The 18,915-nt window shown below is 42.5% G+C and overlaps 1 protein-coding gene across 2 annotated transcripts in view; it reads left to right on the top strand.

The window, feature by feature from the left end:
- zfyve9a (zinc finger, FYVE domain containing 9a) overlaps positions 1 to 18,915 on the top strand; it is a 36,783-nt gene that overhangs the window by 12,675 nt on the left and 5,193 nt on the right. Inside the window, exons 4-18 of one of the 2 annotated variants that reach the window (XM_023410897.2) lie at positions 544 to 1,991; positions 3,695 to 3,794; positions 4,762 to 4,938; positions 5,171 to 5,334; positions 6,959 to 7,067; positions 7,505 to 7,627; positions 8,660 to 8,815; positions 9,936 to 10,160; positions 12,638 to 12,720; positions 12,961 to 13,065; positions 14,244 to 14,394; positions 14,591 to 14,671; positions 15,532 to 15,694; positions 17,067 to 17,172; positions 17,669 to 17,845. In XM_023410897.2, coding sequence (XP_023266665.1) covers positions 544 to 1,991; positions 3,695 to 3,794; positions 4,762 to 4,938; positions 5,171 to 5,334; positions 6,959 to 7,067; positions 7,505 to 7,627; positions 8,660 to 8,815; positions 9,936 to 10,160; positions 12,638 to 12,720; positions 12,961 to 13,065; positions 14,244 to 14,394; positions 14,591 to 14,671; positions 15,532 to 15,694; positions 17,067 to 17,172; positions 17,669 to 17,845 — 3,368 coding nt within the window. Of the gene's footprint in view, positions 1 to 543; positions 1,992 to 3,694; positions 3,795 to 4,761; positions 4,939 to 5,170; positions 5,335 to 6,958; positions 7,089 to 7,504; positions 7,628 to 8,659; positions 8,816 to 9,935; positions 10,161 to 12,637; positions 12,721 to 12,960; positions 13,066 to 14,243; positions 14,395 to 14,590; positions 14,672 to 15,531; positions 15,695 to 17,066; positions 17,173 to 17,668; positions 17,846 to 18,915 lie in introns of both variants that reach the window. The other variant, XM_023410895.2, reaches the window with a different exon arrangement.

The raw sequence follows: 18,915 nt of genomic DNA, 5'->3' as shown, positions 1-18,915 counted from the left end.
CCTGGGAGTGTGTATCTTCACAGTCCACAGTTCTCTGTGGCAGTTCATTTGTGGCTTCCTGTCTTGTTGTTGAGGATCATGATTTTTTTGCTGGTGGTCCTCAACCTCTTGTTTTCTGCTGCTGTCTCAAATGTAAGAAACCTGCAAGCTTATCATCAAAATGAGGGTAAAAAGTTTTGTACGTAAGTTATAGATCAAAGTGCAGCAAAGCCACTATTGGATCTAGAGTTGAAACAATAGGGGTTTCATTTATTCAATCAATTGACAGGAAAATAATCGACTACTATTTTGATCATCTATTGTTTCAGTCATTTTGCGAGCACTAACTCATTCCAGCTTTTCAAATGAAATTGTGATGTAAATTTTTTTCACATTTCGTAGACTAATCAATTAATCTAAACAAGTTATCGCCAATCTGTTAGTTGCAGCCCTAACTGGATCAATTGATTTATTTTCACTTAAAAAGACTAAGGTTTTATGACAATTAAGGGAAAATAAGATCCAACTAATTATTTTATTTTCCATCTCTTCTGTGTCTGCCAGATGAGACGGACACTCCTATTCTCTCGGATGCCAAGTGGACCCAGATCCTGGCCCCGCCAGCCCACCTGCTTTCTCTGAACCCCGCCCTGGCCCACGCAGACCTCAGCCCCCGGGAGAGTCCGCTGACCTTCAAGACTCTCCCTGACTCCTCTTCTAGCGCATCCCCGGGGGCAGATCCTAAAAGACATCCCGGTCCTGAACTTCCATCCTGGGTAGAGGAGAGGCCGGCAGACGTCCATAGCCCACCACTCCCCCAGCCCAACATCGGCAAACTGGTGGGAACCGACGACCTCTCGCCGCCCCCTGTGACGGCATGTAGTGCTGTGGAGAATGGTTGCCATGCAAGCCCACAAAATGATGGGCTTAGCAAAGAGATAAGTTCTCCTCCAGACAACCAGCCTGGTGCTTCTGACCAGGCGGTTAAACCTCATCAGGAGGAGAGTGCTGCCTCAGCACGAGGAGGAGCCTCCACTGTCAGTCACACTCACTTCACCTTTGAGCTCGGATTAGGAGAGGAAGAAGATCCATCTGAGAAGATTCATAAAAATGTGGAACCAGCAACACAAATTGGGGAAGGTGTCAAAGAGGAGGCTGGTACGGCTGTTTTACAGGACTATGGCCAAGAGAGACAAACTGCAAATTCTGACAAGGAGCAGGGAGACAGTGTCCTGAATGGGGGGAGAGATATTCATGCTGGTTGTGAGGCAGAGGAGAATGGTATATCTCCTCCTGACAGAGTGGACAAGGAGAGGAGATGTAGTCCAGAGGGACAGGTAGACCAACTCCTCAGAATAACAAGCCTTCCTAATGGTTTGGAGCAGGAGAGGAGTCATTCCAAGTTGAAAGACACAGAAGAGAGAGAGGAGGAAGAGGAGGAGGGTTTTTCTCCATCTCCTGTCCCTTCCAAAGAGGACTCTGTGACTGAGGAGAAAGAAATGGAGGAGAGCAAGCTGGAGAGCGGCGAGGGAGGAGCAGTGGGGTCTGGTAGCATTCAACCAAAACTCAATAACAACCGGCTGCAGCCGGTCAGTGTTCCCTACGGAGGGGCACGACCGAAGCAGCCGGTCAGCCTCAAACTCCAGATTCCTCAGCCGCTGTCGGGCCAGGTCCAAAACCAGCTTGGCCCGTCCACTGTCAGCAAGAACAAGAACCTTGAGAACCAGTGTTGGAGAGGCACACTGTCTGAAGCAACACAAAGTGGGACAGATCAGACTGCAGTAGGGGTGAACGGAGATGGTGTTGTCCATTCTCCTTCCCTGATGCCTTCGGAGAGCCCAGACAATGACCTCCAGGCAGGCCAACAGGGCGCTCTGTGCAAGAAACCTGCCAGCTCGCTGGGCGAGGTTGCCCCTGTGTGGGTGCCTGACTCCCAGGCTCCCGTCTGTATGAAATGTGATGTCAAGTTCACCTTCACCAAGAGGAGGCACCACTGCAGGGCCTGCGGCAAGGTTAGAGCGCTAGAGCTGCTTTAAAGGGAAAATCCTATCTAAAAACACTGTAACCCACATAAAAATAGGGATAACTGCAATTTTTGGGCTACATTTGTTGTCTGGTTTTTATTTTATTTTTCTAATTATAGGTAGCCAATTATAACAATGATAAATAACCAAAAGCAGACAATGTGCTGTCACTGAAATATTTCCAGTAGCTACTTTTATAATAATTTTTTTTGTACAGCAGAGGCAATCTAAAGAGCCTTACATGAGGCAAAGAAATACATCAGAATAACATTTAAAAGACAGTAAAATAGTTTTTAAAAATCTGTCTAAAACATCAAAAGAAAAGGATAGTTTTTGGGGACAGCCTACAGACTAATAGACCACAATATTTATTTTATTTACAATAAGATCAATGACTTAAAAAACTGTGGCTGAAAAATGTGTTTGCTGTTAGCACTATTGCTGTCTAGACCTGCTACCTCTGTTGTGGGGCCAGTGATGTGATGCCTACTGATGTTAGCCTGTCAGGACAAGTTGAGGGAATAATGGGTAAACCAAGAACTTGCATTACGACATTTTAGCAGAAAAGAACCCTCTTAATGCTCCTAATATCACGCAGTGGTAACCTACTACAGTTAGTGAGTATGTTGGATGATGCTGTTGCTGCACATTTACATTTCTCCACAATATATTTAATTAAGGATTCAGCTGATGCCTTCATGCTGGGTCTCTTAGGAGTGAGTAACCTTTTACTGTATAGACTCTTATCTGCAATCATCAATGTTATGGGTGAGTGGTGCAGTGAAGGTCCACAACATGGCCAGATAAGATACACTACTGGTAACAAAACAAGATAAATATGCACTGAAGGAAAGGCAAAATGTATGAGGACAAGAATGAAAAACAATTATGATAATGAAATACAACAGTAACTGCAAATTTTATAGAACAATAGTTCATCAGTGACTTATAGAAGCTTTGTTGGACTCTCTGGAGTAAGGGGGTAAATTAAGTGCAGTGCTTTGATAGATGAGTTCCTTTTTAGGCTTTTCTTTGCAGATAAACTCAGTGGCTGTGCAGGTAGCTTTCTACCATCATGACCGCCCACACATGCAGCGGGACGTCCGCACATTGCTTCAAAGTGAAGATGCGGCTGCTGACACTGCACTGTAAAATCGCCGGAGTGCTACTTAATTTCCCATGGTGGTAAACAAGCGCACGCTCTGCCACTTGAGCAGGGAGGAGCTGGCACTGCAGTAATACTGACACCAGCAGTGGGGCCGCAAAAACAATAGACGCAGCGGGATCCTCAGAGCATCCACCACCAGAGTGGTAGATCCACAAACCAGCTTATGTTGCTGTGAGGCTCTGAAATTAAAAGGATCCTCCACCCTTAGTCTAATCATTTACTAAATTCATGTTGCTGGATAATGATGTATAATGAGGTGCTAATCCATTGAAAGTGAAGTGCCCTGTACACAGCTGCAGCTCGTTGAAGCACTGGCTAAGTACAGGAAATCAATATCCATGAAATGGTACATTTGCTGCACACTTAATCATCGCGTCTTTTCACTTATTTTCCTTTTTAAATAACTACTGTAAATTTCAAATAATTTGGAGAAAATGTCACACGGCTTTGTCCGGTGTGCTCAACTTTTGTACACATGTGGCACAAATGACATGTTTCTGTGTGTCTGCCTGTTATTTCTAAGGTGTTCTGCGCGACATGCTGCAGTCTGAAGTGCAGGCTCACATACATGGACAAGAAGGAGGCCCGCGTCTGTGTCACGTGTCATTCTGCTCTGACAAGTGGTGAGTATTAATGCAACAAGAAAGTTAGTTCTTTCCAGGTTATGTGCACTTAAACACAACTGAGGATGCTGCTCCATTTAAAAAGGTTATAATTGTTGAAAGCTGAAAGGAGGAGAAAGCTATGGTAGATTAATACAAAAAACGTTTAGGATAATGATCCACAAAGAAATACTGGTATTTTATTGGTCCCTTAGTTAAAAACAATACTGAAAGTGTCGGCCTCTAGATTTATTTAAGCTGTGGTAAAGCTTATCCTACAGTGCGTGTGGTTGTTCAGCACCAAAACATACAACTGATGTTGACAGGAATTAGTTATTTTTTGTTGCAGCAGAATGATTTTTGGTATTCCATACATGAAGAGTGTTATATGTAGTATGGTAATGTAGTACATGAAGTACGGCTACTGTATAAATATACCTTTTTAATGGCTGACAGTTTGACATTTCATACCAGGAAAAGCACAGCTGCAATTAATAATTGTAATTACAACTGCATTTGTTTTACAACAATGGTTTACTAGGCTACGTTCTGGAACAGAGTCCTCTTTAATGAAATTTGTAACACCTGTGAATGTCAGACTATGACGAGCCAAAATGTCAAAAAAATTCCATTCATTTTAAAAGATAAAACTGTGTATGTTAATACTATTAACAATGCCCAGGCTCTAAAAAGCACATGAAAATGTCTGTCTATCCACCTATCTTGATTGCGTGATGCTTAAACTGTCAATACATTTCTGTGTGTACAACTGTTATTTTTGATATTAATATATTTCTACCCATCTTAGACATCCAGCACCTGCTTACATGTAGAATTTGATGTGTTGCTTATAAGACCGACTTTCCAATCTGTATAGTTTTAAGACTCTACACACACACACACACACACACACACACACACACACACACACACACACACACACACACACACACTTAACTTTTAGTAATGATATTTTTCTGTCTGCCAGCTCAATCATGGGAGACACCGGCCACAGGAAGCAACCAGAGTCCGAACCCTAACAACCCAGCAGAGTACTGCTCCACCATCCCCCCTCTCCAACAGGCTCAGGCCTCTGGGGTACTCAGCTCCCCTCCTCCCACCGTCATGGTCCCTGTGGGAGTCCTGAAACAGCCTGGCAACGAGGGTAAGACCTTTACTAAGCATGAAAATACTCTTAGCACTTTATATTTCACCTTAACAGTGACAATCTGTCCCCACTTCTTTTAAGTAGTAACTGCTTTTTTTGCTATTTGTGGGAATAATTTGCAGTTTTCATACATTGTGCATTGCTTGTGCACTGTGCATGTGCTGGTATGAGTGTGGCTGTTCAATGGAGATATTCAGGTAAAATGTAATTTAGTATCTCTCTCATTTAGGGTCCCTGTCACGTGAGCAGAGGAGGGTATGGTTTGCTGATGGGGTCCTACCTAACGGAGACACAGCAGAGTCCCCCAAACCTCCAACTCCCAGCCCAGCTCCCTCCCAGTCACTGGCCATCTCCTCGTGTTCAAACAAATCCTCCACTTCTGAGTCCTCAGAGGTAGGCTTGGCACGAAAAACATTCACCCACAGCTAATGCTATTAGGATAGCGTGTATGGTCATATTAGCTGAAGGAAGCCACAAAGGACTCTTTCTGTGGGATTCTTGGTGATTTACTTGCTGGCTCAAGGACTGTAATAAATGGGCAGTAAACAGAGTTCAAAAGAAACATTCCTTGTGTGCATAATCAGAATCAGAAATCCCAGCAGACTGAAATGCTGATAGCTGCAAGATACTATACTTTATTCACTGTAAGCCAACATAAGTGACCACTACTTTAAATTTTTGCCTCACAGCATTAAACAGAACAGCAAGCTGCGTTTGGTGTTTCTGTGTTTGTGCCCCACGCTCATTGAACTTGAATGCCAACTGTCAGGATGATTCATGGCCTGTTGAACAGAGTGATTGTTGAAGCTTTTAAATGGCTCCGTCTGAGATGGCCTGCTGATGCTATGCAGGCACAACTTGAGTATAAATTCAGACTTTCAGATTGTGAAAGTCGTACTGACCATACTGGCATGAATTTAACCAAAGATTTTGCTCACGGAAAGTCGACTGCTGTTGTTTACCAGTTGCAGTAGATGAGCCATTGATATACACAGGCTCTTATTGTGCTTGTCTAGACGTTTTCATGGTGTAGCACCGTATAATGTATAATATGAAGGCAAAAGTGACAGAACATTCAGTTTGGACCATTAGTAATGCTAAAAGGGCACTGGTTCACTGGTCAGAGCGAGTTCTACTCAGCCTGTGAACACAGTTGTATGATGTCAAATGTGGCTCCGGAGGAGCTTCTATCAAAACTGAGAAAAAAAATCATTTTGGTCTTGGAGACGACACATTTCTAATAGAGAGCTTGCATTACAAACTGGTTGCATGAAGTCTGAAAGCAGCTTACAAGACATTGATGGTCAAGGTAAAGTTTGTATCCACTGCTTACAGAGTTTCACTTTTAGAGTCTCCACTAACTCCTCTAGCTGCTAAATGCTGCACTGTGTTCACCAGTGTTTACCAAAGCAATGTTCAATAACAAACAATGAGAGATGCTTTATAACTCAGATTTCCCTGCAGCAGTTGGATAATAATTCTCTGTGGGTTTGTCACTATGAGCAACCCCTCTTACATCACACATCATTTTTCCTATTGTGAATATACAAATATTGTAATTTTAAGGAAAAGTAATAATACATTTCTGGAGTGTCCCTTTAAGTACATCAGTTCAACCTGACAGTGTAGCAGTGCTTTCCAATGTAAATGTAAATAACATAAATAACTGGCAGCAGTGTTTGCCTAACTAAACTGGGTTAATAAAGAAGAGACACTGATAGCTCTGGTTTTCTCATTATTTATCCTAAAAATTTAAATTTGTACATTATTTTGAAAAAATAGATGAAACAGTGGATGGTACCTGTTCCATATAGTAACCAGGGGTGCACTTTTGACTGTGATTATAGGTGCTGATGGCAGATTTGGCTGAACCTTGTACTTATTACACCTGTCGTACCCATAATCACAGCCACAAACATGCTTTTGGAATCTGTTGCTGTACTATTACATCTCACTATGTGTTATAACCTGCAGTACATATAACCCCTGCACCCCCACCCCTCCTCTCCACCCTCAGGCAGCCCATACCCCCGTTGCCCCGGTGGGCAGCCCCGTGGGCAGCTCCCTCAGCCTGATTCCGGAGGACGGGCTCCCTCCCATCCTCATCTCCACCGGAGTCAAAGGAGGTACGGGAGGCCACATCACAGGTGCTTGCCCTCATCCTCACCATTCTGCTGCCTCTTCATTGCTCCGTCAGCTGCTGTGTTTGTGCTTGTTCTCATGTGCTTTATATCACGGCTCATGTTATGATCACTCATTGCCAACAAGAGGAAGGGGGGGGGGGGGGGTGGGGGGGGGGGTTGTACATGGTTATGCTGTGATGATGTTTTGAATCATTTAGGGGGTCTCTAGCTGTTGTTAACTTGGACTGGTCATCATTTCCCTCTCCTACCTCACTTATAATTGCTTCTCCATCTTCAACCCCCCCCGCCCCCGTTCTCACTCTGACATCTCCACACTTTCTCATCCTCTGTTCTTTCTGTCTATTTGTCTAACTTGACCTCAACTCCTCCCTTCCTTCACCCTTGTCTCCTTCTTTCACCCCACCCTAACCCACCTGTAGACTACGCAGTGGAGGAGAGGCCTTCGGAGATCGTCCTAATGCAGCAGCTGGAGGAGGGAGGCCCAGACCCCCTGGTCTTTGTGCTCAACGCTAACCTGCTCGCCATGGTCAAGCTTGTGAATTGTGAGTTACACAGCTGGTGTCTTTCTACTGTTTAAAGCACTGATATAGGGCATTGAGGATGCATAAAAAGCCCATGATGGTCTAAGTGAAATATAAAAATATGTATATGTCTGCTATACATTTTATTTTTATTATGCCTGATTTAGCTTTTTTTCTTTTTCTTTTTTTCTCACTGAGCAGCGATACCCAAATATACCCAAACCCAAAAAGGTTGTATCAGTGATGTATTTAAAAACCTATTTTGCTGTCGAAGCCTTAAGTCTCTTAATTAATGACCATTGTGGGTGGGAAGGACGCTCTTTCACTGCTTCTCACCAACAAATTTTCAGTTGGATTTATCTTTTATTACACTATTCTGCTGCCTACAGTCTTCAACAATGTAAAACCACAGAGTGACAAGACATTGAGTTGGGGCTCACATTAATTCCTGTTTGCTCACATCCTTTATCTAAAGCGTTTTGCTGTAGATATTATTTGAAAATTGAAATTAGAGACAGCCGGTCTTCGTATTGCTATAGGTGTATAAGATACCAGCACTGTGAGGGGAAAAAATCACTTTCAAAGACTGATTTCTAATTAGATTAATTTAGTAATTTGTATTTTATTAAAGTAATTTTTGTAAAGATGATATTTGAGTGGTGAATTTACAGTGGAACAAGACATTTAATGCATGTAATCTCTCTTTGCCTGTATTTAATCTTGTGCTGCTGTCACAACATAACAGCATTCAATTCAGACTTCTGCTAAGGCGGAAGTGTCATCAAAATGTGACTAGGTTCATGACTCGGGGCTTATGAAATTTAAATTTTTGTTTTAGTTTAGTTTGTTTGACAGGTCACACTATCTAGAAAAAGTCAAAATTAACACAGTAAAGTCCAAGGTTTATTTCCATTGTAGTCCTTGATGTAGAGACAGCATTGATGCAGGAGTCCAGGTGTCTAAGCAGCATCATACTACCTTCAAATCCATATGAGAAATAGACGTATCATCACCAAGAGAATCACTCCAGATCTCTGCTGTCTCAACCCACAGATGTAAACCGGAAGTGCTGGTATGTGACGACTAAAGGCATGCATGCCGTCGGCCAGGCAGAGGTGGTCATTCTGCTCCAGTGTCTCCCTGATGAGAAGACCATCCCTAAAGACATCTTCACCCACTTCGTGCAGCTCTACCAGGAGGCCCTCAGTGGTAAGAACCACTCCACCAGGAGGCTCACTGTGAAACTAGTCCAACTGCACCATGGGCCCCTCTTGGGGGAGACAGCAGCTCATTACTAGTTGTGCCTGGAGGTCCACAGGTGAGTCCACCTGTCTCAGTCAGATGCTGTCCAGTTAAAAATTAGTTAACCCGAATGTAACGCAAGGGGAAAATGTTCCAGCTCTACTTTTTGTCCATTAGGGATGACATGTACACCATCTCGTCCTCTATTTAGAAATCAGGTTACTGTCTGCCGCTGCTGAATTGTATCTCGGCCTTTTTTTATGAAACATGGTCCAAATATTAGTGTCCCGCTGTCAGTGCGCCTCCCTCCAGGCGTGACACCTCCCCACCGCTTGCCTTGCGCTTTTAACTCCGTATGCTGCAGAACAAATAAGGCTAATATCGGGTGACTTTGATGGCTAGCTCCCCTCTGGCTGTTTCCTTTTTCATATTCACACTGGAGCAGTTTCAGGCTGGTGGAAAGGAGCCATATTGTGCGTGTCGTTCCTGATTAAGTCGCTGTCAGTCAGGGCTCGAGAAGAAGTGCTGGCTTTAGCAAGTCTCAGCCACTGAGCTTTGTCTTGTCATTACGCTCATTGTGTTACGTGCCATCTAAAGCCAGCGATCCCTCCCATGGATAATTAGTAACATGAAACCTTTCTGGGTAATATGATGTTGCAGGGTGAGCAGGCAAGTTTTCATTCACTGTTGTAGAACTTAATACAGACCAAGCAAGGCTCCCTATCCACACAGTTATCCAGTAAAATACACTGAGAGCCATTGCTTTTCATATCTATCTCCTGTTTCAGAGGATGAGAACCTCTGTTTTTCTCTATTGTTTTCCTCCTTTGCTTCTCATTTGTGTTCATGTTCAGCCTTGGTGTTTTCTTTCATTTCAACCTCTCATTTTTAAATCCGGTCTCCTTCATCTCATTCCCTACTTTTTCCACTTTGTGCCGCCAAACACATATTACATTACTTATTCTCCCCACCTTCTGCCCCGCTCCCCACTGTGCCTTCCCTCTCCTGTTTCAACAAACCCTTTTCCTCCTCCTCATATCTCTTGTATCTTTAACCTCTCTCTCCTCTCCTTCCTCATCTCCCAAAGGCAACGTGTTGAGCCACCTGAGTCACTCCTTCTTCACGCAGAGCTTCCTGGGCAGTAAGGAGCATGGAGGCTTCCTCTACATCAGCCCCTCCTTTCAGTCACTGCAGGACCTGCTGCTACCAAACCCGCCTTACCTCTTTGGCATCCTGATACAGAAGTGGGAGACGCCCTGGGCCAAGGTCTTCCCCATCCGCCTCATGCTGCGGCTGGGCGCGGAGTATCGATGTGAGTTTGGACTACTGGGATTCACACTACAAACAGTGCACACATCAACTGGAGCTTTCAATCATATCAAATGCTCTTTATCAGCAGATAGAGTTTCAGTCTTATTCGTTATTTTCTGAACATGGCCCAGCAGGATTGTAGGCAGTTTGTTTTGGTTGTCTTTGTAGTTTTGTCCATGATCAACCTCGTCTCTGCGGGCCGGGTAAGGTTTCACAATTCATAAGAGATTCACAATTGATGGCAAAACTTTTTCTAGATACCATATTTTAGTGAATATAAACATGTTTGATTTTCTGCAAACATTTTTTGATCAACTTTTAATTGAACATTTAACATTTAAACAACTTACAAAGCCACTAAAGCTTAACATATAGGAGACACAGGTGGATAAATATGGCAAAGAGTAAAAGAAAAAATGAAGGTATTTCTTTCCAAGATGGAAAGAATCTGGGGTCTGATGGAGAGCAAGTGAGGAGGCTTCCAACGAGTAAAAACCGTCTTCTTAGCAGCAGTTTTTAACAAGCTTCTCATTGTCAACACGTTAAATCTGGGCCAGTTTTCAGCATATGAAAGTTATTGATACTTGGTGCTATGGACACATTTGGGTTAGTACTAAGAAAGTAAGAGATTCAATACTTGGCTGTATCTCTGCAACAGTCCTGAGGAAAAGTAGTTGCTCCTCTGTTAAGGTCCAGTCACATTCTCCTCACACACAGCTCCAAAAAAGGACGTGGTTTCATGTTTCTGATGTGGGTAATGCATAAATATTGATCCAAATTATCCTGAAGTGTAATCAGTCTGAGAGCAGCGCTGCAGTTTGTAGTGCGGTGTAATGTTGCACTAAATATGATTATAAAATATGCTAAATGAATAACACAGTTTCTAGTGGCTGACTGAGCACATCCGCCTGGTCAAAGTTGAACAAAACTTTGAACTGCAATGTTTGTTGGAGCAGGAGATACATACTTGTGGGCTTCAACTGAAGTGAATGGGAAACGGTGTGAATATTTTCAGGAAGTGTAATGTAACCTGACCTTTACCTGGACTGATATTTAATACATATGAGGTTAAGGTTACTTAAAAGGGAAAAAAAAAGGACAGAGACACAATGTTCCTGTGTCAAATTTTCAGCTTCACTATAAAGTCATCATCAGGAGCAGTTTGGTGAGAGGGAACAACAGTAGAAAGGTACTAGCTGTGCCAGCTGATTGCATGAATTACCTGTGTGGCAAAATGGAGCCCCACATTCAAGGTCATTAAGGAACCTGTTCACTGAAATATTTGATCAGTGCAGAAATCCGACACAAAGACGACACATTTCTGTTAAATGTTAAAACCCAAACATCACAAAGTTAAATTTAGTGAAATGCAGAGCAATGAGCGCTGAGTGTCCTCTAATGGTTTGATGGTTTCTTATGGTAAAACATGAAGAGGTTTATCTAGAGAGCTTACTATGCGAGTTGTCAGAAGAAGCCTGTAAACCTCATACCAGCCTGCATTTGTACATTCCTCACAACTTCTCACACGAACACAGACGTCTTGTGCGGGGTTTTTATCAGAGAGGTTCCCCTCCACCAAATCCCCGTCTCTCACAGCCAGACCTGCCAGCACGGAGCGCCGCCTGGCTCCGCTAAGCCTCTTGCCTGCTTCCAGTGAGCATGGATAGAATACATTAACAAAGCCACATACAGCTGAAGCTCTTAAACACCTAATGTTAGCATTACCATGAAATTAATCCTCCGCACAAACAGTGCAGTTCTCTACGCTTTCACCTCCTGCGTTAAGCAGTGACCAGCAGAAGGTCGGGAGGCCCGTGAGCACACGGATGCCCGCTGAACCGCAGTTTCGGGGCCGAGATTGGTTTTTTATTGCTAATGAGAGTTTGTGGCGAGATCTTATATCCAGCTGTTTGCTGAGATAAGGCTAAAAATAGTCATCTAAGGAGCTTTGGTTGCTGGAGAAAAAAGCAGCCTTATTTTTCACTTGTGGATTAGGAGCGTTCCTCCTAACTGCAGGCACAGTTCACTGTATTTGATGTTGGTGTGTGGTGTCTCTTGTTCAGTTCATTTGCATATATGAATGATGAAGATGGGAAAACTTAGAAAACACAAATTGTGCAGTTAATGAAATGTTACAAATCCTGGAAACATCTCATCCACAGAACAAAAAAGACCCAAACTAAGACGGATATAATGAGTTAATTAAAACACACAAGGAATACCGTTATAACAACAGACTAAGAATTAAAACTAAATAAAAATATCATTTTCTGCGACCACATTGCTGTTACTTATTATTGTCGACGCTGAACCCAAAATTGGCTTCATTATGCCAATTAGTATTTGATACGTTTCCATGACAACTGAATAAGACAGTTGATGAACATAACTGGCCCTGACATTAAAAATATGATCACGGGGAACAAAGAAAACATGTTAGTGACGATTTATCAATAACTAAACATTTTTGTTTTGCAGTTTATCCGTGTCCGCTGTTCAGTGTTCGCTTCAGAAAACCACTCTTTGGAGAGACCGGTCACACGATCATGAACCTGCTCGCAGTAAGTGCTTTGTTCTCTCGTGTGCTCTGTTATTATTTATTTTCACGGTTGAAGAACTCTGCCGTGTTGATGAAGAATAAGATATGATAACACAAGTCTGAAGGAAGATGATTTTGTCAAGTAAGGTTGTGACTTATCGGGCAACTTGATTTTCTTTTTCCTTTTCGTATTGTTAGTTATTTTGTAAGAATTTGTTCATTTTACCAATCCATAACCCCGGTTTGTCCATGCCTGTTGTAGGACTTCCGTAACTACCAGTACACGCTGCCGGTGGTGAAAGGGCTGGTTGTTGACATGGAGGTGAGGAAGACGAGCATCAAGATCCCCAGTAATCGTTACAATGAGGTGAGTGTCAACCACACACAACATCACATACCGGTTAAAACTAAGGTCACTTACACACCTGTAGTTTGATCCAGTTCATCCAGACTGAGGGAAAAACGTTTTAGTTCGTCTGGTCTGGTTCGTAATCTCGCTGTATTGTTTTTTTTTCTACAAATAAACCAAGAGCTACTAACATGAAGCTTCACAGACTCACAGTTACTCAATCGTTGGACAGTTTTGGTGACTGTGAAAGTCCTGTTGTTGGTCTGCTTTGCTTTCACACCACAAACAAAACTCACCAGTCTAGATGAACAGAACCAAATGGGCAAATGCACCAGAATTTATTTGAACTGCAGCAAATTAGTTTGGTGTCGCACCCTAAAACTGAAGCATGAAAGTGGATTGTAGACGCACAGAAAGCAGAGCTGTATCTCATATGTTGCACATCTGAACATGTTTTCCAGGATTATATATACTTTTTGAAGACGCTAACACAGTAAAACCCTCCACCAGACTAATGACATCAATGGAGGAGGTTTTCTAAAAGCTCCTTGAACATCAACACACACACACACACACACACACACACACACACACACACACACATGTTCACTGTGTGTAGGTGATATGTGACAAACTCTCTGGGGCCCCTGCAGCTGAACATTCAGCGTAGGCTGCCGACTTGTTATAATGCTGCTGCCTCGAAGGGTGTGAATGAATGTCCAACCAGAAGAAGTGATACATACGAAGCACCATTTGGCTGAGAAAATGAGCCATTGGTGGAGAGAGTGGTGCCGGTTGTAGCGTTTGGCTGCCGATGCAGTAACAGATGGGAACCCAGTAATGTGAAGTGGGGATCGTTTTTCAACAGCTTGCAGGCGAGCCTTTAGCGCAGCAAGTGGTTAAAGCCCTCCAGATTTTCAGTTTTATTTCTGATTTGCAAAGGACGGCTTCAAAGAGATGCAGAGGCAGGGGATTTAGCAGAATTAATATGTGGAATCTTTCAACTATTGATATCCACCCGTGTCAGTGTCTTTCTCCGCAATCTGTCATCTCAGCACCATCCCATTTAACTCAAGGACTTCACCCACAAGCCCACTGCAATTAGGCTTAACCAGGCAGCCTCTCTTAAGCCCATTTTCCTCAGCACACACCCAAAGGGCAGCTTAATTAGACATGGATATCATATGTTCTTGCAGCTGATGAAGGCCATGAACAAGTCCAACGAACACGTGCTGGCCATGGGGGCATGTTTCAACGACCGGGCCGACTCCCACCTGGTGTGTGTCCAGAACGATGACGGGAACTATCAGACGCAGGCCATCAGCATCCATCACCAGCCGCGCAAAGGTGCTGACACAGACACAGACTCATCACATTTAAGACCCCTCCACTCTGTCTGGTTGTTTGCTGGAAAATTGCTGGCTGTTGTTATTTCTCTTGTATGAAAATAATTTGCTCTCAGTGGTTGACTTGTGAAGTTGAACTGAAGTTGTGATTATTTTCCCTTTTTCTGTTTGTGTGTGTGTGTGTGTTTTTTTCCCAGTTACTGGAGCCTGCTTCTTTGTGTTCAGTGGTGCTTTGAAAGCCTCGTCGGGCTTCTTAGCCAAGACCAGCATCGTGGAAGGTGAGATGTGACAACAAACGACATGTTGGCTGTAAAAATTCTGAAATATCAGTTGAGTCTATACAGCAAACCATGAGAAAGGGTGTTTCAGGGTAAGATTTTGTTTGAAATTGTAAAGTGTCTTGATTTTTCCAGGTATTTATCACACTGGAATACTAAAGTGTGTGTACATTACATAAACACTACCTTTATATCACAATTTAAAATGACATATCCTGTGAAAGAGGATTGCACCTGTATTTCCCAATGTGACTAATTAAATATTTGTTGAAATGATTCTTAGTTTATTATAAATGAATCTGCTGTTTTTATTGTTTGATAAAAATGTCCTGCAATTGTTCTGAAAAATGTCCAGTACAGTTTCACGGAGCCCAAGGTGAAGTTTTCAAATTGCTGTTTTGTAGCAATGTGAAAACCCAAAGATATTCAACTAGAAACTGAAAGACAGAAAATGATCTGGAAAATGCCTGGTATTTATACTTGATAAACGGCTGAAGGATTTAGTATTGTACTTCCATAAAGTTGAGGGACTCACTATAGACTAGTCACTTGAATACTCTTTTTAAAATCAGTGCAGCAGAGGCTGAATTGCCTCGTCGTTTTTGTCCCCGGTGTAGTTAAAGCTCCAAACTCCTGGATCCTACATTTCCCATAATGTACAGTATTTTTTGTTAGACCTCTGCTTCCTGTTGAATTTCTACATTTCTCCAGCATTAGCTCCAACTGATGTTACACTGCTGGCATCACCGTACTCCACATGACAAGTTTACCTTTAAGTGATTAATTGCTCATCAACTTATTCATTAGTAGACAATTTGTCTGAACACTACTCATGATTGATCTTCTTCTCCCGCCCTTAGATGGTGTGATGATCCAGATCACAGCTGAGACCATGGACTCTCTACGACAAGCCCTGAGGGACATGAAGGACTTCACCATCACGTGCGGTAAAGCCGACCAGGAGGAGAACCAGGAGCTCATCCACATCCAGTGGACGGAGGACGACCACAACTTCAACAAGGGGTGAGGAAGGGGAAGGGAAGAGACCTTGTGAACAGACGAGGAGAGGGATCGGGAGAGACATGGGAGAGATGCATTTACATCACGGACAATTGAACTGATAGCTTCCCAACCACTACATTTACTACTTAGCTATAAAAACTCATCATGCGTGCTCGTGGAATCCCTCTGGAGGAAACTCTCCGCAGCAGCCGGGTGGAATGATGTAGTTTGACGCGGCTCTGACTGAGATACAGACCAGCGCAATCAATTTTACAGCAGCCTGATAAAATCTCCAAATTTAAATGTGACTCTTCACCATTAAATATAATTGAGCTCTTTCACCAGATACTCTATCACTTCATTAGCAGAACGCTCTCTGCCCAGTAGCTGTTTTAACCCTTATTTCACCGCATAAGTCAACTTAGTCTGCTGTCGTCATATCGTGGTAATTCAAGTATTAATTTCCTACATTATTTATCTCGACATTATACTGTACATCCTTTGTTTGTTTGACCTTCATTCTCAGGCCTCTTGCACTTTATTTTTTGCTCTAAATAGAAAGATGAGAATAAAAGTGTCCACTAGAATTTAAAATTGTCTTTAGCTCACGAAAACACAAAAGACAGTACAAGCACACGCAGCATGTGTAATGACTACTGTAACAAAACACAGTAGTCATCAAGTGTGATGATGATTACTTATGGAATTAATGCTCTTTTTGGTTGTAAGAAGCCGGATCCATTGCTTGCTCTCATATTTTGTCTGCTTGGTAAAACATGCCTTTGTCGGAGACATTATGTTTTCAGGTTGTCCATCCGTCCATCAGCCCGTCCCATTCTTGTGAACATGATATCGCAGTAATGTCGTGAGGGAATTTCTTCGTATTTGGCAGAAACATTCCCTTCCAAGTGTGAACTGATTACATTTTGGTGGTCAAAGGTCAAAGGTCACGGTAACCTCACAACATATCTCGGGAGCTTCTCAGGGGATTCCCTTCAAATTTTGCACAAACATTTACTTGGACTCAAGGATGAATACAACTGCAAGGCTGTAATTACAGTTTTAACAACTAAACACATCTGGCCCAGAGACAGCAGTGGAAGCAAAAAGTAAAAGGGTGGCACTGGAACATTTGTGTGTCCTTTCGCTGTAAAAGAATAGACTTAAAATGAAGAAAAATAAAACAAGTTGCCTGAATACAAGCTCAGCCAGAGGCTTTGATGTTGGCCACTGAGCAGCTCCAACTGAGCAGCTGGCAGGTCACTGCCTTGCTCAAGGGCATATTAATTGACCATGTCTCACCACCTCCTCCTTCTCTTCTGCCCTACATTTATGCTCTATTGGTAAATTTAGTTTAATCCAACACTGTGATGTTGTGTGTTTGATTATCCAGTGTGATCAGTCCGATCGACGGAAAGTCTATGGAGTCCATCACCAGCGTCAAGATCTTCCACGGCTCCGAGTTCAAAGCCAACGGCAAAGTCATCCGCTGGACAGAGGTACGACTCATACTGGTCCTTTTAATGAGCACCAGTAAGAAAAACCAGGATCTTACTGGGCAAGATGTCAGCGTCTCTTTTAATGGAGTCTATATTAAATTCTAACACGAGACACTGATGGCACCATAAAGGAGTCAGTTCTGTATTAATGTTTGATTCACCAACAACCTGGATCCTCTGTGAAAAAATTTTATAGAAGGAAATTTAGGTTCAGGAAGTGTTTAGTTTTCTGTGAACAAGTAACATGATGTAGTGTAAATCTGCCCAGTGTAGCTTTAACTGTAAAAAGGATAACCAGGATAACTTTAAACTTAAACTGTTTATCCAGAAGAAAGAGGAACATCTTTTTTTTTTGGCTCAGCCCTTTCTCACCTCACTTGACTCTTTGAGGAGACCTCTTGTTTTTTTCTTCTGCTCCCTCATCCTTATCAAATCTTTAAAATAAACTACACCTGCAGAAATCTTTCTCAAGGCCGCGTTTCTGTGATTTCCTCAGGTCTTCTTCCTCCAGAGTGAAGACCAACCCAACGGTCTGAGCGACCCGGCTGACCACAGCCGGCTGACGGAGAACGTGGCGAGAGCGTTCTGCATGGCGCTGTGTCCGCACCTGAAGCTGCTGAAGGAGGACGGCATGGCCAAACTGGGACTGAGGGTCACGCTGGACTCTGACCAGGTGCGATGATGGAAGTTTAGACGTTCTAAAAGAACAATGGTGCACACAGAGGAGATGACTGGGTGGTTCCTACATGTAATTTTTAAATGTGTTGTATGACATAAAGGTGATGCAGTGTCTTTTTAATGTTTTGGGGCAGTAGACACTGAAGGTGTTTCTGTGAAGCCACTGATCAATAGAAACTGCACATGAAACTTGTCCCGGTTTCAGCCTCACAGTTCCCGGACTGTTTCGTGGCTGTCAGTTGTGTAGATAGCATTTGTCGTCCATTTTGACTTTGTATTAATTAACTCATGTAAAGAATTCAGTTAAGGCTGCAAATAATGATTGTTTTTATTATCAATTAATTTCTTTAATATCTTGATAAATTGTCTGGTCTGTAAAATATCAGACCTGCCTGTTACAATTTCCCTAAAACCCAAATGGATGTTTTCAAATAGCTTGTTTTTTTTTTCCACTCAACAGTCTAAAACACCAAAGCATCAATTTCATATCACATAACACAAAGAAAAACAGCCACTGCTCACAGCTGAGCAGCTGGAACTTGAGAATATTTATTTTAGCTAGAAAGTCACTGAAGCGATTAATCGACGAATCAGTGCAGCTCTAATCTACAGCCTGAAGCTCCTCCCAAATAATAAAAAAAGATACCTCTGAATGGAAACGGCTTCCCACAGAACAATAAACCAACATTATAGAATTACCGACAATATGAATCTCAATTATCTCCCTGAATTTACTCATATCACTTTTTTTCTCGCCACCATGATCCATTGAATGCAGGATATTATATCATCACGCTGACGGCCGTGACTCTGTAAACACATTTAACACAATGTAAAAACGTAACACTTACGCCACAGGTGCTCCACATGAAGTAGGTGATCTGATTAAAGTTTGAAGAAACTTTCTGCATAAATGTACATATTAATAAGGAACACTGATTTCCCATAAACTGCTGTAACTATAAACAGTTCAAACTGATACCACATATGTCGCACACAAACATACATGTTGTATCTTTGCTAATCAATGAGATAATTGTTTTAATTAGGAGGAAACATTATTCT

The sequence above is a fragment of the Seriola lalandi genome, unplaced genomic scaffold (assembly GCF_002814215.2).
Source record: "Seriola lalandi dorsalis isolate HSWRI2012SDOR001 ecotype SW California unplaced genomic scaffold, Sedor1 jcf7180002054441, whole genome shotgun sequence".
Taxonomy (NCBI): Eukaryota; Metazoa; Chordata; class Actinopteri; order Carangiformes; family Carangidae; genus Seriola; species Seriola lalandi.
Note: the sequence above shows the minus strand (reverse complement) of the source record. Positions and strands in the feature narration are given on the sequence as shown.